The 27,488-nt window shown below is 37.8% G+C and overlaps 2 protein-coding genes across 6 annotated transcripts in view; one reads left to right on the top strand and one right to left on the bottom strand.

Moving 5' to 3' along the window:
• SLF1 (SMC5-SMC6 complex localization factor 1) overlaps positions 1-2,360 on the top strand; it is a 92,905-nt gene extending 90,545 nt beyond the window's left edge. For both annotated transcript variants that reach the window (XM_030816882.1, XM_030816886.1), the window contains one exon: positions 2,221-2,360. The gene's annotated coding sequence lies outside the window, so the exon portion shown is untranslated. The remainder of the gene's footprint in view (positions 1-2,220) is intronic.
• The window catches only part of MCTP1 (multiple C2 and transmembrane domain containing 1), a 596,589-nt gene that overhangs the window by 8,531 nt on the left and 560,570 nt on the right, over positions 1-27,488 (bottom strand). For all 4 annotated transcript variants that reach the window (XM_030816935.1, XM_030816928.1, XM_030816920.1 and 1 more), the window contains one exon: positions 2,410-2,519. In XM_030816935.1, the coding sequence (XP_030672795.1) occupies positions 2,410-2,519 (110 nt within the window). The remainder of the gene's footprint in view (positions 1-2,409; positions 2,520-27,488) is intronic.

Consider the following 27,488-nt stretch of genomic DNA (forward strand, 5'->3'; position numbering starts at 1 on the left):
AAACATATTGTTCATGTGGATAAATGTTAGTGTTTTTTTATTTCTTCTAATTTCCTGGTATTGTATATTGTACTTACTTGAGGTGAGTTTTTTTTTTTTTTTTTTCAGGGCAATTTTGACCCAATAAAGGTTGATTGCTAAAAAGATTTTCTTCTATACAATGCCTCGGCATAATACTTAGGAATTAGTTGTTCCTTAGCTTTGTGGCATGTAGCTTGCGTTTTGTCTCTCTCTAGGTCAAAATTGTTTCCTAAAATTTTTTTCTACTGACAGAGTCAATGTTGGGTCAATCTGATTATCCTATTTTCAGTAATCCTTGGGGTCTGGCTTTTCTGTCTTTGTCTTCTTCCTCTTATGGTCAAGAGTGAGCATCTGTAACTCACCAGGTAAAGGATCATGCCTTCCCTTCCTGATGGACACCTGTGCCTCGAGAGAACAGAAGGCTAAGGGGATCTGCTTGCTTTCCTGTGGCTCAGCTCAGAGTCATCCATCACACGACTCCATGTGTGAGGGCACTGGCTCTTCACTCAGAAAACCTTCCTTCTGGGCAGCCCCACTGAAGAACTCCCTGTGTTCTCCTTACTCCTATTGGAAGGATAAATGGCAAAGAATCCCCACCAGTGTAGCTGTTAGAAAAATAAAATAAAACAAAACTGCCCTTCTCTATTTCTACACTCTGCATTATGGAATCTAAATCTAGAATATGATCTTCCCCCAAAAAGGGATGCAATTCAAGAAAGTTCTGGAATGATTATTTAGTAACAAGACATAATTATAGAGCCCTTTCATTTTGTGCTTAAAGATTGCTTCTGAGTCTGCTTTCTGGGTAGATGCTTTTAATTCCATGTGACCCCAGGAGAATTTCTCTTTTTTAGCATCCAAAAGATCATTTTGCAGGAGAGGTGGCTCCTCCAAGACTCACTGGCTCCTGTGCCATATTCCTGTACCTTGGCATACGAAGTTCTGCAAAACCCAGGTTTTCCCTAGGCTGAACCACTGCCAAGATCTGGTCATATCCCTCAGCTAGTCATGTTTTCCAGCCAAGCATCTGTTCTGAGGCCTTCTACCACCGAGAGTTACAAAGGAGTTTCTTCCTCTCAGGCATTCACTGCCTGATCCATGGTCTTTTGGTATAAATGAGATGTTTCTGTCAGGTATCAGCACACTGTGTACCCCAGATAAAAGACAACACTCAATGGGGAAATGCCCCAAGTTCAGGGCTTCACACTGTTTCAGTGGATAGCGTGTGGAGGACAGGTAAACATTCTTGGAGATGAGAGGAAGGAGGAGAGAGAAAAGATACGGGAATAGTCTTCAGAAGTCCAAGACTGAATGTTTCCTAAAGGCACATCTGGGAGTGAGATGAGGGCTGTTCTGTCTAATGTAAGAAAGTGGAAACTCAGCACCTACACATGTGGAAATATACAAAATAAAATGCATTATCCCTTACAACATGAAAGGCACCAGATGAATGACTCACACCTTTAGTTTAAATAATTTACTCCTTTCAAATTCTATGTATGCCTGAGGATTCAAATCTGTAGAAAATTTCTGGCTATGAATAACAAACAATGAATAGATACATTATACTAGGAAAATAAAGGTTTGTCCAGAATTTGGCACCCCTTCAATAGACCATTAGCAATCATTATGTAGGCCAATTTTTACATAATTTAGAAGTATGAGGGTCTTAGTATATCTTTTAACTGATAATGGCTGTAAATACACCTTTTTTAAAAAAATATAACATTAGTTTAGATAAAACACATAAGTATATAAGGATGTAAGTTTCTTAATTTTGCATTAGAGCCCCATGAAGCTATATTTATTTTGAAAAGTTAAGGAAAAGGGATTCTGTTTTTATAATTTTAAAAATTGTGTTCATTTTCTAAATGAAAGAGCATTAGTTTATTGATAATTACGGATCTCAGCTATTTAAATACAAACTTGAAAAATTTTTGCAGGGTACCAGAAATATCATTTTTTAAAAAATTTAGTGTCACTTGATGAAAATATAACTAGACCAATAATAAAATACAGGTGTATCTTAATTACCTGAAGTCCTCATTTAGCTTGGTTTATTTTTTTCCTATCACAATTTCATATTCCGTTTAAGAACAAAGTCTTTCACAGTGAAAAATGTGCTAAAATTTAGGACGGTGTTATTTCTTCAAAGCTACAAGTATGACTTCTTTCCAACCAATATGTTCTAAATTTCAGGAAGGAAATTGACAGAACTTTCATAAAGGCAAAGACTGGCAGAAATAAAGTAAATAATGATGAAACTGAGCAATAGAGCACCCAGAAGGAGTGTCCCCTGCCAAAAAGAATGTGGCATTTCACCCTCCGAGAAACAAATGGACACCTTATCCCACAGAAGACCGGGGCTCACATGTCACCATCACTCACTTCTTTATCCTTTCGCCAAAGGAAGCCACTTCATCTAGGATGTTCTGGACACTGACACATACCTCTTGGATGGCATAGATTTTATTTATAAATCCCTTTTTTTCACTGTCCTAAAATGCAATAAAAAAGAAATTCTGTATGAGTAAAGGTACTCTTCATTGCTTGAATTCTTTGTGTTGTCCCTCTCTTACATTTTTAAACTTCATTTTCGTGTGTGTATAAATGGATAATTGGAACCCATGAAAATATCAGGATTTTAAGGAACATGAGGAGGAAGGGGACCCAGCGTCATGGATTTGTGCTTATAAAGATGGCTGCAAAGCAAGAGCCTCGGGTTCCTTTGCTCTTGCCCTGATGAGCAGAAGAAACATTTTGGGGAGGAAGGTACAAGAGAGAGGGGAGGTCCCAGAATTACCAAATCCAGATTCTACAGTGCTTCTGGATCCACCGAGACACTACTTAGCAGACCCAGTTTCTTGACCCCACCACCCATAAACCCAACTTTTGTTGTGGCTCCATATATTTCAGCAGCAGAGAATGCTGGATGCACGGAGATTTGTGAGCAATGAAAACTACAAAAAAAACAAAAAAACAAAACAAAACAAAAAAAAAACACCACCACCACCAAAACCTGGAATCCACTATGTGGATACTGCTTAGATCATATATAAACTAAGCCTGACCACCTTCTTAAAAATAATAGTCATATATTTTATACAGTAGTATATGCTGGATTAGGTTCTAACTAAACATTTTTTTTTCCCTTTTGGTGCTTAGTTCATTTTAAAACATACTGAATTGAAGCAAAGCTGGTGTGCTCCAGGTAATAGATGGGTAGAGATTGAGCATTAAAGCACCTAGAGAGTGGTGTGACCCTAGGAGAAATGTGCATATTTTGCAATTTTAGACCCAAAGGAAGAAACAGTGGTGGCCTTTCACAATTGAAAATTCTGCTTAGTAGCCTGGCATCACAGGCACTTGCCTAGGCTGTTTAGTGGAGACCATCCAACCCTGATTCTATGACTCCATTCCTCCATGCCAGCTTGAATATCTATGGAAATGTAGATCCAATTTCATTACTTTAACTTCTTTTGAACGCTTGCACACTATGCCTGAACACTTGAGACCTCATGTGGCAGTCAGTGCTTGCTGAAAGCAGCCAGGAAGCTAGAATAATAATGTCATGTTGCACATTTACATACTGACTTTCATTTCAGAAGAGTCTAAAGCACTCTACAGTGTGAACACTTGGCCAGGGCTGGCATCCCGCCACCTCAGAAACTGCGGGTAAGTGAATGACAGATGTGTGTGCCTCCTCCAAGGACAACAGGGTACACTGGGACCAAGGACATGGAGGCCAGTTTTATAACGATCTTTGTTATAGATACCAGTTACTTAGAGCCTTAATTTTAAATTTAATTCACATGGGAGAAATTTGTCTATTATTCATCTTGCTTATTCCAAAATGGATTGTCAATTAGACAAGAAGCATAAAGCTTAATAACAGTATTGGGAACAGCTAGTTAGCTACTTAGGGTTCCCTACTGTCTTCAGAAGTCACCATTCACTTGTCATGACAGACGTTGGTGCATCAATTTATCTTTCACACTCTCCAGTAAAAAAAAAAAAAAAAAAAAAAAAAAAAAAATTAGTTTCACCTATACAATTGCGCATGTTAGAGTAAAATGAATAACCAGTGGCTTTTTCCTGTTCCTTTCAAAACTACAAAGTTGGTCTGCCCCAACTGTGTGTCCCTTAGTATTCTCATCTCAGGCACCAGCTAAGTTCATTTATGTCTATGAAGCAAAGTACTCATAAATATTTAACCAAATACAGAATAAGTCAAACTGGAGTTAAAGCATGCTGGTTGTACAGTGAAAGTCCATTGAGAATGTCTTTCAGCTCAAAATTATGTGAAAAAAATATTTCACAGTAACAAAATTATGAAATACCTAGGTAAAACCTCAGCAGGAAATTTACGAAATATATGAAGTTTTTTTTCAGTTGAATATATAGGCTTAATGAAATTTCAAGCAAATCCTAATGTTTAGAGGAGAAAACGGGGAGAATGTAATAGTGTTTCTAAAGTTTGTTGGACAAAGAAATAGGTAACTATAGCTAAGAAATTTTACAAAAGAGAAATCATGAGAAGGCATTCAGTGTACCTGGTATTTAATTAAAATGGGATATGGGCATCAAAAGATTGGTATATGATAAGGTGCCATGCACAAAGGAAATAAGTATTGTTATTGGGTAGTTGTGTTAACTGTTTGGGGAAAGTTATGTTAAATCCTACCTAAAATAGACATTCACATCTGAGATAGCCAAAATCTATCTTAATATCTGCCTCAAATAGCCCCAAATACATTCCATATTAATGTTAAGAAGTTAAAAACAATATCTACCATAATCAAGTTGGCTTCATCCCTGGGATTCAAGGCTGATTCAACATACACAAATGGATAATTCATCACATAAACAGAACTAAAGACAAAAACCACATGATTATTTCAATAGACGTGAAAAAGGCCTTCAATAAAATTCAACATCCCTTCAAGTTAAAAACTCAATAAACTAGGTATTGATGGAACATACCTCAAAATAATAAGGGCCATTTATGACAAACCCACAGCCAATATCATACTGAATGGGCAAAAGCTGGAAGCATTTCCCTTAAAATCTGGCACAAGACAAGGATGCCCTCTCTCACCACTCCTATTCAACATGGTATTGGATGTTCTGGTCAGGGCAATCAGGCAAGAGAGAGAAATAAAGGGTATTCACATAGGAACATAGGAAGTCAAACTGTTTCTGTTTGCAGATGACATGATCCTATATCTAGAAAACCCTATTGTCTCAATCCTAAAGCTTAAGCTGATAAGGAACTTCAGCAAAGTCTCAGGATATAAAAATCAATGTGCAAAAATTGCTAGCATTCCTATACACCAACCATAGACAAGCAGAGAGCCAAATCATGAATGAACTCCCATTCACAATTGCTACAAAGAGAATAAAATACGTAGGAATTCAGGTAACAAGGGAAGGGAAGGACCTCTTCAAGGAGAACTACAAACCACTGCTCAAGGAAATCAGTGAGGACACAAACGAATGGGAAAATATTCCATGCTCATGGATAGGAAGAATCATTATTGTGAAAATGGCCATACTACCCAAAGTAATTCATAGATTCAATGCTATTCCCAAACTACCATTGACATTCTTCACAAAATTAGAAAAAACTTCTTTAAAATTCATATGGAACCAAAAAAGAGCCCGTATAGCTAAGACAATCCTAAGCAAAAAGAACAAAGCTGGAGGCATCATGCTACCTGACTTCAAACTATATTACAAGGCTACAGTAACCAAAACAGCATGGTACTGGTGCAAAAACAGACACATACACCAACGGAATAGAAAAGAGAAATAAAACCGCACATCTACAATCATCTGATCTTTGACAAACTTGACAAAAACAAGCAATGAGGAAAGGATTCCCTATATAATAAACAGTGCTGGGAAAAACTGGCTAGCCATATGCAGAAAATTGAAACTGGATCCCTTTCTTATAAAAAATTTACTCAAGATGGACTAAAGACTTAGATGTAAAACACAAAACTATAAAAACCCTAGAAGAAAATCTAGACAATACCATTCAGGACATACGGGCAAAGATTTCATGACAAAAATGTCTAAAGCGAACATTTTGATTTGGTTGCAATGCAACCAAAGCAAAAATTAACAAATGGGATCTAATTAAACTAAAGAGCTTCTGCACAGCAAAAGAAATCAGAGTGAACAGACAACCCACAGAATGGCAGAAAATTTTTTCAATCACTGACAAAGGTCTAATATCCAGCATCTACAAGAACTTAAATTTACAAGAAAAAGAGTCATTAAAAAGTAGGCAAAAGACATGAACAGACACTTCACAAAAGAAGACATTATTATTATTTTTTTTGACATGAAGTTTCGCTCTTGTTGCCCAGGCTGCAGTGCAATGGTGCAATCTTGGCTCACTGCAACCTCCACCTCCCATGTTCAAGCAATTCTTCTGCCTCAGCCTCCCAAGTAGCTGGTATTATGGGCATGTGCCACCACATCTGGCTAATTTTTTGTATTTTTAGTAGAGACAGGGTTTCACCATGTTGGCCAGGCTGGTCTCGAACTCCTGACCCCAGGTGATCCACCTGCCTTGGCCTCCCAAAGTGCTGGGATTATGGGCGTGAGCCTCTGTGCCCAGCCCAAAAGACATTTATGCAGCCAACAAACTTATGGAAAAAAGCTCTACATCAGTGATCATTAGAGAAATGAAAATCCAAACCACAATGAGATACTATCTCATGCCAGTCAGAATGGCTATTATTAAAAAGTCAAGAAACAACAGATGCTGGTGAGGCTATGGAGAAATAGGAATACTTTTACACTGTTGTTGGGACTGTAAACTAGTTCAACCACTGTGGAAGACAGTGTGGTGATTCCTCAAAGACCCAGAACCAGAAATACTGTTTGACCCAGGAATCCCATTACTGGGTATATACCCAAAGGAATATAAATTATTTTATTATAAAGATACATGCACATGTAAATCGCAGACTATTCACAAAAGCAAAGACATGGAATCAACCCAAATGACCATCAATGCATAAGTGATAGACTGGATAAAGAAAACGTGGTACATATATACCATGGAATACTATGCAGACATAAAAAGGAACTAGATCATGTCCTTTGCAGGTACATGGATGGAGCTGGAAGCCGTTATCCTCAGCAAACTAATGCAGGAACAGAAAACCAAACACCACATGTTCTCACGTATAAGTGGGAGCTAAACAATGAGAACATACAGACGAAGGGAGGAAAACAACAAACACTGGGATCTGCAAGTGGTGTGCGGGGGGCAATGTGGGGAGAGAGGGCATCAGGATAAATAGCTAATGCATACAGGGCTTAATACCTAGGTGATGGGTTGATAGGTGCAGCAAACCACCATGGCACATGTTTACCTATGTAACAAACCTGCATGTCCTGTGCATGTGTCCCAGAACTTAAAATATAACTAAAATTTTTGGCTGGGTGCAGTGGCTCACGCCTGTAATCCCAGCACTTTGAGAGGCCGAGACAGGCAGATCACCTGAGGTCAGGTGTTTGAGACCAGCCTCAACGTGGAGAAACCCCGTCTCTACTACAAATACAAAATTAGCCGGGCGTGATGGTGCATGCCTGTAATCCCAGCTACTCAGGAGGCTGAGGCAGGAGAATCACGTGAACCTGGGAGGCAGAGGTTGCGGTGAGCCGAGATCGCGCCATTGCCCTCCAGCCTGGGCAACAAGAGCGAAACTCCGTCTCAAAAAAAAAAAAAAAAAAAAAAAAATTTTTTTAAAGTTAAAAGTAAAAATGAATTATAAAAATACAATACAGGGAAGTTATTTATTGACCTTGGAATAGGAAAGAACTTTCTAAACGTACAAAAAGTGAAATAAATTACAAAGGAAAATAATTTATAGCAATGGTTACATAAAATTTAAAACACGTCGAAAATCATAAATTTAAAAGGCTAAGTGGGAAAAAAAATCAACAAATGCTACAAATGATGGGATGATATTTCTAAAATAGTAAACATCTGAAAATGTTTTAATTGCATTTTTGTTTATAACAAAAAGACTAATAGTATGTTGGATGAGATTAATTATAGTACATACAATTGATAGATTATGAAATCAGAAAATATTTAGAGAGAATATATAATGACATCAAAAATGCTTATGATCTCATATATATAGTGTAATCCTAATTTATATTTAAAATGCCTATGTTGGGGGAAAAAAGGATGAAGGAGATGCATCAAAATATTCCAGTAATGGAAGTTTATCTTCTTCATACCTTCCTGTAATAATCAAATTGTTTGCAATTCATATTTTACTTTTGTAATAAGAATATTTCCCCAATTTTCTTTAATATTACTAAAGGAAGATGGTTAGAAGAAATAAATGAACTGGTACTTGGCTTGTCTATTTTTTATATTTTTATAAGCTATCTTAAATTATTTTTGGAAAGAAATGGAATATAAACAGACACTCATTAAGTAGTGTAAAGTACTTTTCTCATAATTCATTCAATACTCACAACCACCCTACAATGTAGTTATTTTTCTCCATTCTACAGAAGAGGAAACTGAGGCTCAGGAAAAAGTGACAGAACTTGGGTTGGGACAATGCCTGGCTAACTCCAGAGTCTATACTCTATAATAACCATATGACCTTCCTATTCTATCCAGGAAGGTTTCAGTTCCTACCAAGAATTCCTTCGAGATAAAGAAAAATGATTTGAAAATGTTTCGAAAATGCAGACACCACAATTTAGCCTTGAGAATCATCATAGAGCTAAAATCTTGAGCAAGAGAATGAAATCCAGTAACTTGATTTGAAGGTAGAAAGTGAAAGATGTGTTAGAAACCATCACATTTAATGTCAATAAGGTAAGCAAATATTAAATGCAGGACCTTCATTAATAAGATGTGTCACTTGAGGCATCTGTGAAGAAAATTTTTAATAGCCACTTTAAAATCCAAGTACTGATGTATGATTACTGGCTAAGGATTTTTAAATATTCACTCATTCTTCATTTGCTTTGTTACTACTGCACTCCCAGTCCACTGCCACTCCCTTACCCTCAACTACCAAAAGACAAAATAAGATGGTCTGTAATGTTGGTGCAGTTTTGAAAAGCAAATGCACTAGGATAAAATTTTCATTTTAAAATCTGTCATCAAATTCTATATTCTTTCATTGTGGTCTCCAACCAATGAATTAATTACTCTTTATATACAGTATATGACCCAAACCTGCAATGGATAATGGAATTGCTGTGTTGCATTCCAATATTTCATACTTTTTTCAATAATGTTCAATACTTTATTGTAGAGAGTAAATTGGTACATTCGTTTATTGTTGTTTTTGCTTTACTTTATAAAGCAGCTTGGATGAAAGAAATATCATAGAGTAGTTAATCACCCAGTCTTGGTAGTAACACTTTTTTTTTTAATGCATTATTAAGGTTTCTTTTGAAGATGAAAAAAAAAAAATACCCACAACAGCTATAACCATGAATCTGAGAATACGTGAGATTTATATTGCACAACTATTTCTAATGATTCTATACAATATTTCTAAAAGCTCTCTTATTAGGTTTTAAATAGTCTCTAAAACATCACTAACTGTAAAAGTTGAAGTACAGTGATTCTTTAATATACGCCTACTTTACTATGACATATTGCAACAGAAAGTTAACTAGATTCTTCCAAAGAAGTACCTACCACCTAGTTTTGAGATATTTAAGAAAATCTAAAGACCTAAATAATCAATAGGCATACCTTACATATTCGAAGAATCCTATTCATCGACTTTCAAGCCAAAATGACAGATTCTCCCCTTCACTGAGTCTGTTCTAAATGGAAACATGAAGCCAAAGTGATAGACATTGGGGTGAATATTCTGGGACTGGTTTTTCCTGCCGAGCTGCGTCCTAGCTTAGTAATTAATACATTTAGGAACCCTGCCATAGTGGTCATTGTCAGCCATGTTGAGAAGTTATCTGTTGAACAGCTGTGCTGTATTAATCAGAATTAGCAGGTATGTAGAATATATTTGCTACAAATATTACTATTATAAAATCAATGTTATTTCACTTTCTAAGGTGAGAGAGTGTCTTAAGAGAAAGGAAGAGCTATTAAATCTTATGCTACGATAATGAACATAAAATGGAACTATATATACCAGGGCATATGGTCACCTTATTATTTCCTGGAGGAAGTATTTAGATTTGAGATATCTTCTATCCCAAAGAGCTAATTAATCTTTATCATAATTTTGCTTCTCCTTTAAAGTCGTGCTTACATATAACCTTTGGCAAAAGGTGAATGGTAAGGTTGATATTATCTATGAGACATAATTATTTATTATAGTTTACCATTGATTGGCGCTCTTCTTTGGACAAGTATAGACTCACATAGCACGACGTCTAAAATTATGTTTGGAATATGTTTATGTTTCCCGTGATGGATGCTAAAGATGGTTTTGGTGCACTACTTTCTCTAGTTCACTGAGTCAGGTGCCGTGCAAAATAGACTTCCTCTCAGATCTATAATTCCAACCTATGGAAAATACATTAGATGAGAAGAATGGAGTGGATAAAGGCACAAAAAGAAGTGATCAAATGTTTTCTCTGTGCCAATCTTTCTTCTTTTTCAGATATAAAAAAAAAAACATGTTGCAACCTGAAATCTAGAATACTGAAATTCTCAGAGAGAAGTTTGGCAATTCAGAGTCCCTTGGCTACTGAATCTTATCTAAGTGTCTTACTCAGTTCTTACTGTATCAAATCTTGTGCAGTTTACTTGGTGCCTTGCCTCTCTTCCTGATAGTAGCCTTGACAAATAGAAACACTCTATTGAGACACTGAAGTACTCAGAGTTATTTAAGGTTAACAGGATAAATGGACACCTTTTAACAAAATAGTATATTTTTCTCTTAAAACAGTTCTCAAACATTTTGGCTTATGTGAAAAACAAAATTTTGAGATATTAGAGGGAATTCTCAACTATATGAAACATTTTATGCATGTTTAGTTTTGTACCAGGTGACTCAGTGTTAACTTGTCAGAGTCTATTTTAGAAAATGATGGTAAATTCTTTATAATGTTACACTGAGATTTTTTTTCCCTTCTGCTCACTTGGCAGAGGTTTTGTTTTGTTTTGTTTTTGCTTTTTTGCAGAATGAGTCTTTACCTGGTTTTAATATTTGCTTCCTCTTTTGCAAGGTAGCCTTATGCTTTTCAGAGCTCATTTCTACTACATAATTTGTGATAGCATTTAGTTGTGCTTTACCTTGTTGGCTTAATCTTATACATGTAATTTGCATGCAACTTTAAAGGTGATTGTAATGTAAAAAGAATTTGGAGAGAAATATACCCTGGGCTAGACAATGCAAACAACAGGCATTTTTAAGTGGCAGCTGGTACTCTAAATGTTAAAATGAAAGCCAGGAAGGAAAGAATGGAAAAAAAAAAAGTGAGGAAAGAGAAAGAAGGAAAAAAGAGAGAGAGGAAGACACAAAGGAGAAGAGGGAGAGGAAAACACGGAAAGAGATACTCTAACGGATAGAAGATGAGAAGACTGAGAAGTTGACTATGAGGAAGGGAAGGAAAACGTCTCTGGTCAGAAACACAAATGACATAAAGCCAAGACAGAAACAAAACTTGCTAACCATATTAACTTCTAATTCAACAAAAATTATTTGTAAAAGGCTGTACATAAAATATTTTTTATTAAATGTAAATAAACCTTACAGCAAGCATCCAGCAATACAAATGGACTTGTTGTCAGGAGGGAGAGTTCCCTGGAGCCAAAGACTGAAGAACCCCCCCAACTTTTGCTTTGAGATGAGGTCTCGCTTTGTTGCCCAGGCTGGAGTGCAGTGGCTCCATCACAGCTCATTACAGCTTCAACCTCCCAGGCTCAAGCAATCCTCCCACTTCAGTCTCTTGAGTAGCTGGGACCACAGGTGTGCACCACCACATCTGGCTAATTTTTTTTTTTTTGGTAGAGACAGGGTCTTGCTGTGTTGCCCAGGCTAGTCTCAAATTCCTGGGTTCAAGCAATCCTCCCACCTTGGTCTCCCAAAGTGCTAGGATTACAGGACCACCACACCCAGCCAAGAAAACCCTTTTTAACTGTCCTGCAAATATAGTCAGCGCTCCACACAGTGGTTTTGCATCCATCGATTCAACCAATGGGCAGTTATATCAGAGACTTGAGCACTCACAGATTTTGGATATGATTTTTGTATCCATGGGAGGTTTTGGAACAGATCTCTCAAAGATACCCAGGGACCTGTATTTGAAAGATCTTAAAAGAACCTTATCAATATCAATATCAAAGCCTTTGACTTAATTGCCCAGCCAGCAGGCAGGAAAAAGGGGCCTTATAGATTATCCCATCTCAGGCTTTTGTCCCAGAAATTCTGCTTTCAGATGGACTCCAAGTGAAAGGGCCAAAGAGGACTAGTTCTAGGCTAACTCTGATAAAAGCCACAAGAGAAGCTGTGAGGCTGAGCCTCCCAAGTATCCAGAGATTTAAAAAAATAAGTAACAAAGGCTACTTTCAACCAAGACAACACAAGTTTTGAGATAAGAATTTGTATGCCTCACAGGGTTTTCTGTAAAATCAAAATGAACAGATTGTGGAAAGGTTTTGAAATGTGAAAGCATGTGAACCTGTGAATTAGGTTGAAAATAAAGCACAAGAAAATGTGGAAGCACACTCAGGATTACAGGTCACTGCCTGTCCTTAGACCTCATTTGAAAAGAAAAGAAAAAAAGAAAAGGTGAAATAAAATGTTTACTAAAATCACTCCTGGTTAGGTTTACTCATTTTACAGATAAGATAAAAAGGACTGTGAATAGTCTCTGCCCTTCAGAGTCAGTTGAAGGCTTATTTGAGAATAGTTGGTGGGTGGAATTTCTCCTGCTCTTTCTACAAGCTCAGTAATTAAAGCTTGAGTGAGAATACCAAAGCTTGAGTGAGCTCAGAAACACGGAGCTCGTTTCTGAATCCAGATAGCAAATGCTGGGCTAGGTTTTTTGTGTGTGTTTCTTAAATCTCAACTTCTAATGAAAAAGTTGTAGGATGTACGTTTGTTTTTAAAAAAACTTCTTTTGAAATTGTTTACTTCATTTTCAAATACGTGTTTGAACATGGTTGAAAGTTCAAATGCAGAGCTGAGAAGGCAGTTGAGAGTTTAGAGAAGGCGGTGGGCACTAGATGACCATATTTAGAAGATGAGTAGATTTCTTAATAACTGGCTGTCTTGCTACGTATGGTTCAAATGCTGCTTCCATCATTTTCTTAGCTAGGTGATTTTGAGCAATTTATTAACTTCTTCATCTGTAAAATGAAGATAGTAATTCAACCTACCTTTGCGATGGTTATAAAATTAAATTAGTTTAATCCATTAAAGCCATAAAATCCATAAATATCTGGAACATAGGAAGCGCTTGGTAAATATTAGGCATTAATATTATTAACAATTTGAAGACACTGAAAAAGGAAATCCTGTAACACTTTTAAAAGTTAAATTGTGTTAAATCTTAATAAAGACAACAGAATTTTCTCCTTTATATCTCAGGAATATTATTTCATGCTTGTAAAACTTCTTTGTCATATATATCATCACATATGATCCTTACAACTATCACACGAGGGTGATGGATATTATTCTCATTCCCAGCTTGAAGAAACTAAAGATCAGTTGCCTAAAGATACCCCTCAAACTTCTGCCTCAATTTGTGCTCACTCTCCTTGGGTGCCTCCAGTTGTGTTTGTTCTCATCTGAGATATGGGACTTGAAAAATGGCACCTGAGCAGAAAGTTCATTTGTTTACAATATTCCCCACCCACTGGAAGTTGTATATCCTCTGAAGGCCACTGGTTATACTCATAAGATGCATGCCTTTTATCATGTGATTTTATCTGTTAATGCTTATTCAGTTAAAACTATCAGAATCAGCTCTTCTTCAGTAGGCCTCATGGCTGAATCAGCGCCAGAGTTATTTAATCTTAAATAGCACAAGTTCTGTTGCTAATATACTTACTAGTGCAGTTTTTAACCAAAGAAAGATTCTGATCCTTTTATTATGATTATGTATAAGTTACAAAAAGTCATATACACAAGGTATGGGGCCCGCAAAGTTTTTTTCTTAAATAGATTTGTTATGAAAATAATCACATCTTTTATAGGACTTTATGGCTTATAAAGCATTTTTATCTTTCCACTTGAGGTGGCAGGGTCATATGGTTCCTCCATTTTACAGATCGGGAAACTGAGGCTTGGAGAAGCTAAGTTTTCATTACTAGTTAAAAAGAGTTCCTGGGACTATAACCCATGTCTCATGGTTGAAATTGGGCTCCTTTCAGGTCACTGTCAAAAAGTTGTCGAGTCCCATATGGTATTTTTTCGGTACATTGTTTTAGATATTTAAACTTGGGTCTTCCCCAAAACTAACCTTGAGTTATAATCAAATTGTGTGAGAAAAGAATCATATTAGTATTAGAAAAACAATGCTCTTTGTGACATCTCCACAACCAAGTAAGGACTACTTTGTGAAATCCAGAGGCTATTTTTCTTTACAAATATTTTACAAGACAAACTTATACCTTTCCAAAAAGGCACATCTGTTGTTTATTACTCCCTTACAGAAAGAGGGAATCACCATCCCTTCTCCCCATCTGAGCTTAAAAGAGATTTGTTGACATATTCTAAGGCTAGCATAGACAAAACAGCACAGGAAAGAGGAGGTGGTCAGCAGGACCACAGTTCAGCTTTGCTTAAAGTAATTCCACATGCCCCATGACCATTAGCTGTTTTTTATTTCCTGCTCTAAAGATCCATAGTGAAAATAATCTGGGATAGGGAAAAGCTGCACTTATTATTTTTTTTCCCCAACAAGATGCTGTGTTAGCAAATAGAAGATATGAGCCACCTTCAGCAAACCAAGGTCTTTAATAACCCATTTTTCAAACACTACTGGTATTTCCTTTCCAAACAAAGATGGACTGTGACTGGAATCAGTTTCATCATTTGTATGGTTACAATTGCCAAGTTTCTGGAAATAATCACCATTTAAATACTGGATAATATTTTTATATGAAGCCAACAACAGTTTTATTGCTATTTAATTTCCATGATTTGTTTGTTTGCTATAAGTCTTCAGTGTCTGCGAGCATGATGTTTGGGTATAGGGAACAGTCTTAAGAACAAATCAGGATAAAAGCAATGTCAAAGTCATGTTTAAGGCCTGACTTGAATCCACCAAACGAGAAATTAGCATTAGGAAAAAATGATTTGCTCCACCATTTTGGGCTTTTATTTCTCAATTTCCTTATAAGCTGCAAAACCAGTAACATCATCCACCACTTTCAGACCTTGGCATAATGCAGGAAACCCAGAACAGGACTGAGAATTCAATTGTCCTCCTTAAGATAATAGAGTTCTTCAATGAAATTCAAGAAAACATAGCAGATGTCAGTATAAATAAAGGGCCTGGCAAATTTGAGGGGAACTAGGTCATCCTTCTCTATTGATGCCATATGTAGCACATACCTGAATAACAACTTAGTGTTCTATGGGATGCTGCTGATATATGGGGTAGGCCTGTCCCCTAAACCCCTTCCTTACTGCAGAGTAAATCACTAAAACAGGCTCATTCTGAGGTCAACCTGGAAGAAAATTCCAAAGGCCTACTTTATTTAGCTTATGATAACGTTGGTTACTTAGTGGTGTGGATCATGGTGCCTTTCAATTTATCTGAGGGAGAAAAGGCAAGAAAAAGATGAGAATCAATTTCGAAAGTGGCTCAAATTCTTAAACTAGGGATGGCTATTGGTTTAACAGGATAAAACAGTCTTAAGAACAAATCAGGATAAAAGCAATGTCAAAGTCATGTTAAAGGCCTGATTTGAATCCACCAAACGAGAAATTAGCATTAATAAAACAAGTTCTTTAGAAATGGTAGTTTATGTATCTGCATTTTAAAATTCTGCATTTACAATAAAAGTGGGATGGGCATGGATTGAGGCTATGATGTACTTTCTTGGGCCTGTCCTAATCAAGCCGAGGGACGTTGTAGGCTTAAATCCTGTTGTGCATTTTACGAGCCATGTGACCTCTCTTGGTTTTCTCTTTAGTAAGACAGAGATCATATCCACCCGATAGAGTGGATGTGGGAACAAAATGAAATCATGTGTGTAAAGCAACTGGCATGCTAATAGATACTATATAAATACTAGTTTTCTTCTCACCGTCTTTCTTCCCAAAGGGTAATATTTTCATTTTTTCTGCCTGATTTCTCTCTCATTTTCTTTCCCCCCCACTGGCTAGAGTTTGTGTTTAGGGGCCTGCTTATCATTCACTTCATTCATGTCTTCTCTTCATTTGAGTAGTATTTTGTTTAGCCAAATCTCAATTCATTTCTTTTATTCATTTACTCAGTAAATATTTATTGAACACCAACTACATATCAGACACTATTCTGGGCTCTGAGGATACTGGGCTCTGGGGATACAATGATAAGCAAGATAGCACCAAGTAAATACATGGATAAACAAACAAAAACAGCAGATAGTAAAAAGTGCAATGAAGAGACCTGAAATGGGAACATGGGCTGGACAGTGACCCAGTGGTCAGTGAGGGCTGCTCTGATGATGAAACTCTGTAGTTGAGAACAGTTTTGGTCAGGAAAACAGAAACTACTCTAAGTATTTCAAACAAAGGGAATTGAACACAAGAAAGTAGCTACACAGGTGATGGAAGAATTGAGCGTCAAATAGAGTGTGGCAGACATGAGCAACGCAGAAAGCCACTAGCAGAGGGAGGTTACTGAAGCCCAGATGATGACCACATGGACCAACAGTGTGGCAGGAGTGGCACCATGGAGCGGGTGCTTGGCAGTACAATATTTGGGGTTATGGAGGGATCTGTCTGGTAGAGAGCTGAACCACAGAGGAGACGCAGTCACCTAGTCACTGCTGGGTAATGCCCCCGAAACCAGGGAGACATATCAAGGGGGATGAGGGAGAATGAGAGAAGAGAGAGAATTGTCCTGTTTTTTTCCTTCTTCCCTTTTCCTAGTCTCCTTCCAGTATCTCCCATTGGCCAAATCCCCAAAAGAATGTGATTTGCAAGAGAAGAGTAAGTGAGGGTCACCTGGAAGTATACAAGCAAGAACCAGCACAAGATCACAATGATGGGAAGGAATTAACCAGGAGAAGTGCACGTAGTACAAATGTGCTAAGGCAAAACACAAGCTCAACTTGCTTGAGGAAACAAAGGATGCCTGAACATGGTAGCCAGTGAAGAGGGAGCACAAGATGACAGAGAAATAGTGCCACAGAGGGAGGCTTGTAACCAGAATGAGGAATAGAGATTTTATTCCAAGCCTGATGAGAAGCCACTGGAATGTTTTAAACAGAGGAAGAACATTATATTTTGTTTATTTGTTTTGTTACTAGCTCTTACACAGAATAATTTACATTTTAAAAATACCACTTAGGTAGAATATACCGTGTGGGAAAAACAAGATAGTTAGGAGGCTACTACAGTAGCCCACAAAAAGAAGATAGCTTAGACCAGGGTGGATATATTCGGGATGTTTTGAAAGTCACCATAGACATATTACTAGATTGAATGTGGAAACCAAGAAAAACAGAAATCAGAGAATTGCTTACATGTTTGGCTTGAGCAACTGGGTAAATGAGACCTAGTTTTTTGAGACAGGGTCTCACTCTGTCACCCAGGCTGCAGTACAGTGATGCAAACATGGCTCACTGCAGCCTTAACTTCTAGGCTCAAGCAATCCTCCCACCTCAGCCTCCTGAATAGCTGGGACCACTGGCATGTGACACTACACTCAGCTAATTTTTTATTTTTTGTAGATATGGGGTCTTGCCATGTTGCCCAGGCTGGTCTCGAACTCAAGCAATCCTCCTGCCTTGGCCTCCCAAGGTGCTGAGATTACAGGCATGAGCCATCACACCTGGCCGAAGCTGATTTTACTGCCCTAGGGAAGAGTGGAGCAAGAGCAAGCTTGGGAAATGGGCAGATGAAGAGTTGTGTTTGGGCTGTGAAAAAGTATGAGGTGCCCAGTGGACCTCAGTCTTGTTTGTGCCAAAGATTCCTGCATCAAGTAAGGAGGAGGAAATCTTCTCAATGGAAACCAGCAAGAAACGGTAACACAGAGACAGATTTTAAAGCCATGCCTTATAGAAAGAGGAGCTCATTGGACATCTCATGAAAGTACCCCTGGCAGTTATCTATAACTTGCCCTTTACCCATTCTTTGAGGACTATTCTTCCTTGGTAACACCCTATTCCCAGATATTTCAGAAGCAAATCTGAAGTAGATACTTGTCACCATTTGGGAACCTCTATAATAAAATATATTATATATATATAATATAATAAAATCATAAATACTCTTGAGTTCTGGATCATAGTTGTTAGCATCTCCAGCCAAAGAAACAAACACACTCCACACACACACTCCACACACACACACATTGCAGAACAACTTGACCAATATAAAATCAAGTACCTCTTAAAATGTAAGAAGACCTTCACTAGGAAGGAATTGGGAAATACTGCCACTGCAAGGGAGGGTGATCTTACTTTTACTTCTTTTCTTTGAATATACATTCCAGGAAGACAAAGAAAATTTTTTTTTTGGTATAGTTTCTTGTAGAGCTTAATAAATCTCCACATACATGGGGGAATTTAAGATTGTTTTGAGTTTAATTTAGGATTGTTTTGAGTCTAATAGGGGGAATTTAGGATTGTTTTGATAATGTGGCCCAAGACAATTCTTCTTCTTCCATTGTGGCCCAGGGAAGTCAAAAGATTGGACACCCCGATTCTAAAGGTTTGTGTATTTCTTCTTAGAATTCTATTTGCTTAATAAATTTAATCAATTAGTCCTGAATTTTTTAAGTGTTTAGACTACTGCCTAGTATGTAGTAAGTTCTCAAAAATGTTACTTATTAACATTTTATTACTATTATTTGTTACTATAATTATCTGAGTGCTGAAAGATAGATTACAATAAATATTGACTTTTCCTACCTGATTCTTGATGTTTCTGTGATGTCAGATATACACAAACGTTTAAATGCCTCTGTTTATGAATGCTCCCTGATTGTAAGCATGAAAGTTACAACAATCTGCTCTTCCTCAAACATACTGTGCAGAGTTGATAGAAATTATTTTGAACCTTCTGGTTTGTGTGACTTTTTGGCACATCTACCAGTATTATGAATTAGATGATTTATCTGAGCCAAACTGCTGCTATGTAGAAATACAAATAGAAATACCATTCTGCAGACAGACAGATAGCTGGGGAAAACAAAGACAATGTTATAAATTAACATTAAAAATTTATTATTCACTTTATTAATCTAAATATCAAAACTCTAATTTTGACGTTCTTGTTTTTCTATTTCTGAGAATAATTTAGATACTTTTCTTTAGTAAATGGGCATTTATTTATTCTTTTACCTTAGGAGAGATAATGGGCAATATTCAATTAAAAATGTAAAATCAGTGATACCAGGTAGCATTACTCCTGTAAGGTCATTTTATAGAAAGCTACCTAGTAGCAAATGTCCTGTGAGTTTCATCAGTTAGGAGAAAAGTTAGTTTTTAGCAATTACATTTAAACATGGTTTTAAGAAATGTTAAAAGACAGTATTGTTACATTCCACAAAGGATTCATTGACAGGCAGTGTTAATAGTGCAGATTGCTATGATTTTATTCTGCTAGGATACAGTGTGCATCCATCTAAAGCACGCTTGCCCAATCCGTGGCCTGCATGCAGCCAAGGATGGCTTTGAATGTGGCCCAACACAACTTCGTAAACTTTTCTTAAAACATTATGAGACTTTGTGATATTTTTTTTCTTAGCTCATTTACTGTCGTTAGTGTTATTGTATTTTATGTGTGGCCCAAGGCAATTTTTCTTCCAGTGTGGCCCAGGGAAGCCAAAAGATTGGAAACCCCTGATTCTAAAGGTTTGTGTATTTCTTCTTAGTACTCTATTTGCTTAAAAAATTTAATAAACTTTTTAGCTGCTTAAAAAATTAGTCAAATCATCCTGGTGCTATAGACTGAATGTTTTTGGTCCCACCCCACCCCCACCAAATTCATATGTTGAAAACTAATCTCCAATGTTATGATATTTGGAGGTGGGGCCTTCGGGAGGTGATTACATCATGAGGGTGGAACTCTTATGAGTGGGATTAGTGCCCTTATAAAACAAACCCTAGAGAGTTCTGCTCCATTCTGCCATGTGAGGACACAGCTGAAAGACAGCTGTCTATGGAACCAGGAAACAGGCTCTCACCAGACACTGGATCTGCCAGAGTCTCGATCTTGGACTTTCTAGCCTCCAGAACTGTGAGAAATAAGTTTCTGTTGTTTATAAGCCACTCAGTCTATGACATTCTGTTACAACAGCCTGAACAGACTAAGACACTTAAAAAATTATTCAAATCATTCAGGTATGGTTTATAAAATTATTTTTATATATTAAAATTTTATGCCTATAGTGTTTAAATTTAAAGTTGAAGTTTGCATAATTATTTAGAGTAATTTTATCTATTCCAAATATGGCAAATTTTATCATTCTCGTCTACTTTATTATTTAAGCTAGTTGTGTTAGAGAGTGTTAAAAATTATTTGGAACACATGTTGGAAAATCATTTTCAAAGTTACTATTTCAAAAAAATTTTAATGCAACTGAAGTCAGAGAACAGGGAGAACAAAGAATTTTCCATTAGATGTCCTGCTTTATCTTACTTGCAGGAATTATATGAGTGATGAGGTATTTCTCAGGGCTAGAAGCTGGACATCAAAAGGTTTGTGGCTTTAGGCAAATATCCAAAACCCATACTAATGTAATAAGTTATCCTGTGTCCTCAAGCACAGCAATATGATCAATACAGGATTTCCATCATCTTTCCTTAGAACAAAATTCTAGAGGTCATAAAGTGGGTCTGTGTGTATTTTGTATCAGCACAGCATAGGTGCTAATCGCTGGGGTCTTAGGATGGTCACAAGTAATATTCCCTTCTCAAATCAATAAAATGGGATAATCCATATCTTAAAGGAACATTAGTAGGATTAAGGAAAATATCTGATTAGAAAAGAAGCCCCCTTCCCTATTTCCTAGATATGTCTGTAGTCACCAACTTGGAAAAAACAAAAATCACATCTAATGTTACAAAAAATACCTCAATATGGCTGGGCACCAGTGGCTCATGCCTGTAATCCCAACACTTTGGGAGGCCAAGGCAGGCGGATCACAAGGTCAGGAGTTCAAGACCAGCCTGGCCAATATGGTGAAACCCCGTCTCTACTAAAAATACAAAAATTAGCCGGGCATGATGGCGGGCACCTGTAGTCCCAGCTACTCGGGAGGCTGTGGCAGAAGAATTGCTTGAACCCGGGAGGCAGAGGTTGCAGTGAGCCCAGATCGTGCCACTGCACTCCAACCTGGGCGACAGAGCGAGACTCTGTCTCAAAAAAAAAAAAAAAGAATAAAAAAGAAAATACCTCCATGCTTATACAACTCTGTTCAATCAAATAACCCCAATTCTAGTTCTGTGATCTCTCAAACGTGTAGAGTGATGCTGTAATTAACATTCAAATTATCCCTTCATGTACCTCCAATGCGCACTAAATGTACCAGCTGCCACTTACATACCACCACCACCATCCTTTCCAGAATTTCTGTGAGCACTGCTGATCAAACGCAAACACTCACTGGTACTAATTAAAATAGCTGTTCATTCCTCTGTAGACAGACATGGCATGAAAAGCATTAATATTTTTTAGGATGCAATCTTATAACATGTATTGTACTTCTTTCCAGTCATAAAGTAATAACTCTATTGTGAAAAACTTAGAATATAAACACAAACATAGAGTAAAAAAAATCTCTGGTAAACTATTAACATCTTAGGGTATATCTTTCTAGTATCTTTTCTACTTATTAATCTTTGTGTTACTGTTAATCATGTGGTTACTATGTGTCAAACACTGTGTCAGATGATGGGATTAATGAAGAAGTCAGGCCTGATCTGGAATCTATCATATTGAACATATACATTTGTTGGGTCTAAAGCAATCCTTCCACCTCAGCCTCCCAAGTAGCTGGGACTATAGGCTTGTGCCACCACACCTGGCGAATTTTTGTATATTTTGGAGAGATAGGATCTCACTATTTTGTCCAGGTAGGTCTTAGACTCCTGGCCTAAAGCAATCCTCCCACCTTGGCCTCCCAAAGTGCTGGGATTACAGACGTGAGTGAGGCATCATGCCTAGCCTCTTTCTTTCATTTTTAAGGCACAAATAGTAGCATATGATAAATATTTCCATGCTCTTTCTTCTTATTTAACCATGTTTCTTAGAGATTGTTCCATATCAGTGTTGAAAAGCTTCCTCATTCTTCCAGCTGCATCATGGCCTATGGTATTGATGTACCATTATTTATTTAATCCGCTTTCCCTTAATAGATGTTTAGGTTATCAGTTTTTTGCTGCCACAAAAAAAGTAGTAGCAAAGAACACCTTGTCTATGTGATAATTGACCTCTGTGAGTGTATCTGTAGTATAAACTTCTAGAAGTGGAATTGTTTGGCCAAAGGATTTGTGTTTTTGTAATTTTGGTGCTTACTGCCAAATCGCCTTCCAAAAGAAATTGTACAGTTTCCACTCCCACCAGGAGGACACGGAGTTACCCATTTCCTTGCCAGGCTGTGTCACAGACATGCCTTCTCTTTTCCATGTATTTTGAAGACTATTTGGAGACCCAGACTAGTTGCTGTGGGGGCTCCATAGGGTCACTTTTTACACTTTTAACCACATATTTGTCTACATTTTTGGTTTTTGTTTTTGAGACAGGGTCTCAAAATAGTTTCAACCTCCTGGCTCAAGCAATCCTCTCATCTCAGCCTCCCAAGTAGCTGAGACTACAGGCGTGCACCACCATGCCTGGCTAATTTTTTTTTTTTTTAATAGAAACAGGGTCTTGCCATGATGCCCAGGCTGGTCTTGAAATTCCAGGCTCAAGAGATCCCCTTACCTCAGCCTGCCAAAGTGCTGGGATTATAGGCATGAGCCACTGTGTTGGGCCTACATTATGTTTCAGATTAAGTGATATTCATTTTGATTTACAGGATTGAGCACATAATATACATTAGATAAGAGAATAGTTTTACTCTATATAAATGGCCAAACTAGTTGAGTATTTTCCAGTATAAGGTCATGAATAACTTCTAAACTACTGATGGACTAAGTAGAATTTTTCTTAAAGTGCCAGTTTCCACCAAAATTGCTACACTAAAAGAGACTTTAAAATATTATTTGTGCATTATATCTAAGGTATCTAACTCAATAGTATGTTCGAATAAATGTGTCTATTTTATTCCTTTGGATGGGTTATCCAGCAGGGAAGTCAACACAGTAGTAGAGAAAGGCAGTACAGCAATTGGGTAAAGTACACAGGCTATAGAGCCAATCACCTTGGGTTTGGACAGACCTTGGTTTCAACCCACTACCCCTGGTTTTGGACCTTGCTAACCATTATGTATGTCCATGTGTACCTTACTTATTCCATTCAAACTTCAGCTTCTTTATCTCTAAAACATGATTAGTAATACTTGGTTATTCGAAAGATTCAATTATACACAATAAACGGCTACCTCAACCACCACTATTACTTACAATATTGCTATGGTAGCACAGTCCCAAATTCAAATATTTGATCTTCTGGGTGCAGTGGCTCATGCCTGTAATCCCAGCACTTTGGGAGGCTGAGGCAGGAGGATTGCTTAAGCTCAGGAATTTGAGACCAGCCTGGGCAACATAGTGAGAACCTGTCTGTATGAAAAAAAACTAGCTGGGCTTGGGGTGCATGCCTCTGGTCCCAACCACTTGGCAGGCTGAGGTGGGGGAATCACTTGAGCCTGGGAGGTTGAGGCTGCAGTGAGGCGAAATTGTGCCACTGCACTCCAGCCTGGGTGACAGAGCAAGACCCTGTCTCAAAAAAAAAAAAAAAAATTTGTTTGGATCCTGTTGTGATATGCATTCCCATGTTTATATAGATAAATAAAGGCAATGTAAATATAGATTAACCCTGAGAACTTAGCATAACCAAAATCACAATCTTGAATTAACCTTGAAAGATTAATACCAAAATGCCAGCCTCTTTCACACATACATACACACATACCCTTGCGTGCATATTGTAAATGAAAGACTGCAAGAAACACAGAGTCCATGAAGATCTCTTTGTGAACTCCTTCTGAGTCATTTTCAGGAGGTAATAGAGGTAAATTCTGATTACCTAACTGGCAAAAATACACTATGTAGTTGTATTTGATTTACTGAGATAACATGGAGAGGACACTGCATTATTTTTTTAACTTGCAGAAAAAGTTCATTAACTCACGGAGAATCTACTCTGTACTTAGTACCATGCCAGGCATAGGATAGAGAGCTAATCCCAACAGACATGGAGACCCTGACGACTTCATGATGCTTATAGTCAAGTGAAATTTTTCTTTTCTTTGGAGACAGGATCTTGCTCTTTAACTCAGGCTGCAGTGCCGTGGCAATGATCACGACTCACCGCAGCCCTGATCTCTTGGGCTGAAGCGAACCTCCTGCCTTAGCCTCCGGAATACCTGGGACCACAGGCATGTACCACCACATCCAGCTAATTTTTAAATTTTTTTTGTAGAGAAAGGATCTTACTATGTTTTCCAGGCTGAGGTAAAATATTTTTATCTCAGGGAGGGAGGGAGGGAGGGCAGGAGTGAAACAGTGCAAGTAATATGCTTTTGTCGGGCCTCCTGGTGGTAGCAGAAACACTGCCAGAAAATGGTAGTATCTAACATATTGGGGCACACATCTAAGTAGAAGAGATAGGCTCTAACCCAGAGCAGTAAGCTTAGATATTAGAATAAAGCATAATTTCAAATTCTAAGCACCCAAATAGTTTGATGTCATTTATTACCAAAAATTCTTGTCACTGTTTGAATACTAAATAGGGATGTTTCTTGAGTGAGTACTGAATAGAAAAAATTAAAATAGGGAGTCCTGTAGTTTTGTTTCAATAACTTCAATTCATACAGGTTCTTAAATACTTGCAATAACCATTACTGAGGAATAGTTCCATTTCCTCTATCAATAACCAGTTACATAAGTTATCAACTCTTTACTAAAAGAAAATCTAATTTGATTCAATTAGAATTACTTTTTTTTGAGACAGAATCTCACTCTGTAGCCCAAGCTGAGGTGCAGTGGTGCAATCTTGGCTCACTGCAACCTTTGCCTCTGGGGCTCAAGTGATTCTCCTGCTTCAGCCTCCCAAATAGTTGGGAGTAGAGGTGTGTGCCACCACACCTGGTTAATTTTTTTGTATTTTTTTGTAGAGACGGGGTTTCACCATGTTGTCGTTAGTGGTCTCAAACTCCTTGAGCTCAGGCGATCCACCTGCCTCGGCCTCCCAGAGTACTGGGATTACAGGCGTGAGCCACTGCACCCGGCCAGAATTTGAATTCTTAAAACTAGCTAAATGCCATTCATCAGAAGCGAAACAGCTAATCTCAAGCCACGAATAATGCGTGCTCACCACCTAGTGGCACTTGTGGCAAACTGCAGGGATATTATACTTCAAACAGTATGTTCTGCTAATTTGATTCATGGGTAACATTCAGAAGCTTTACGGATAACCCTCATCTTCTAGTTAATTTATGAAGTTTTAGCCCCCAGAAATTTGGCAGAATAATATCTTTTGAAATTCCTTTTCAATCCCCACTGCACTATCTAGGTCGGACCACCCTTGCCTTATCGTCGTGGTCCTGATTGGATTCTCCATTGTCTCTTAAGAATTGCCATTTTTATTATTCCTGTGCTTGAGAAAAATGAAACAAATTTGTTTGCAATACATTCAGCAGAAGCACCTTGTCCCAATGCAAAGTGCCTAATTCTGAACTTCCTCAACAAGCTGAATTCTAGCAAGAGTGTCAGATGTGGCCTGTGAACACACACCACACTCCCCAGCCTGTCCCCCCATACTGAACATTCTACCTGAAGCAGCACCCTCTCCACCTCACCTCTACATTGGGAATTCCTACTTATTGTTTAAGACTTAACTCAAAGCCCATTGCCTACAAGAAGCCCTACTTGACTACTACAGTTGATTCATCTCTCCCTGTTCTGAATTCTGAGAATGATGATTGTCTGCAGCCTGAGATGTACTCCTGATCTGTTTCTCCTGCCCTCTCATTATTGTCCATTATGTCTGTGGGCTAGCAGATGGCTTCTGCAATGTGAAAAAAACCTTGAGGACGGCAATTGTTGTGTGTTTTAAAATATCCCCTTCTCCACTGTACCCAGCTCAGTAAAGAACACAAAGCTTCCTAAATACTTGGGTTGTGTCCACCAATACAGCATTTCATTATTCTGATCTTTTAGGCTGCAGATGTCTCCCAGGTGTGGCTTCTGATCACCTTGTCATCTTTTGCTAGTTAAAACACATGTGGTCTTTTCAGCAACAGCAGTAGCTTCACGTCAATATATCTGCATATTCGGTGAGAAAGAAAACTGGCATAATGTTTCCCAGTAATTTAGGCCAAGAGAGCAGTTCTTTGATTACCTTGGTATTTATGGTGAAAATTGTGTTTAAAATTTGGCAAGGATTTGTCTCATTTATTCATTTCGCTTTGTATTTGCAGGTTGGTTGTGATTTATGAATACCTTTCAAAAGGTCACTATCGATCTTCAAAATACATCAATTCTAAGTAGACAACCTTCCACCTTTGAAGAACGAAACCTTTACTGTTTCACAAACACATTAGACAAGAATGTGATCAACAGGGCATAGGATTCATGAAATCAACATTTATTCATATGATATCACCTGGGGCAGCAGGAATGCTTCTGGTTCTGGTGAAAACCACTGCAACAACTTGTGGATCTAGGGGGACACTTTGTTCTTAATTTAAATATATCGTGGAATTACCAAACGTATTGAACTTCCCTACAGAAGGCTTCAATGGCATGGCATTCGAATAGGAAGATGAATTGATCTTAATAAAATGGATAATCCAAGGAGTGCCCAAACCCAGCCTTTTGGTATCTCGAATCGCAATTTTAACCCTGTAATTATAAGTGTACAATGAGATCTTAATGTTCCTTGATTTGGAATAAGGTTTAAGGTAGTTTTGTTTGTTTTTTTGTTGTTTGAGACAGAGTCTTACTCTGTCGCCCAGCCTGGAGTACAATGGCATGATCTCAGCCCACTGCAACCTCCGCCTCCCAGGTTCAAGCAATTCTCCTGCCTCATCCTCCCGAGTAGCTGGGATTACAGATGTGTGCTACCACGCCCAGCTAATTTTTGTGTTTTTAGTAGAGATGGGGTTTTGCCATGTTGGCCAGGCTGATCTCGAACTCCTGACCTCAGGTGATCCGC

The sequence above is a fragment of the Nomascus leucogenys genome, chromosome 2, assembly GCF_006542625.1.
Source record: "Nomascus leucogenys isolate Asia chromosome 2, Asia_NLE_v1, whole genome shotgun sequence".
In the NCBI taxonomy this organism is placed as follows: domain Eukaryota; kingdom Metazoa; phylum Chordata; class Mammalia; order Primates; family Hylobatidae; genus Nomascus; species Nomascus leucogenys.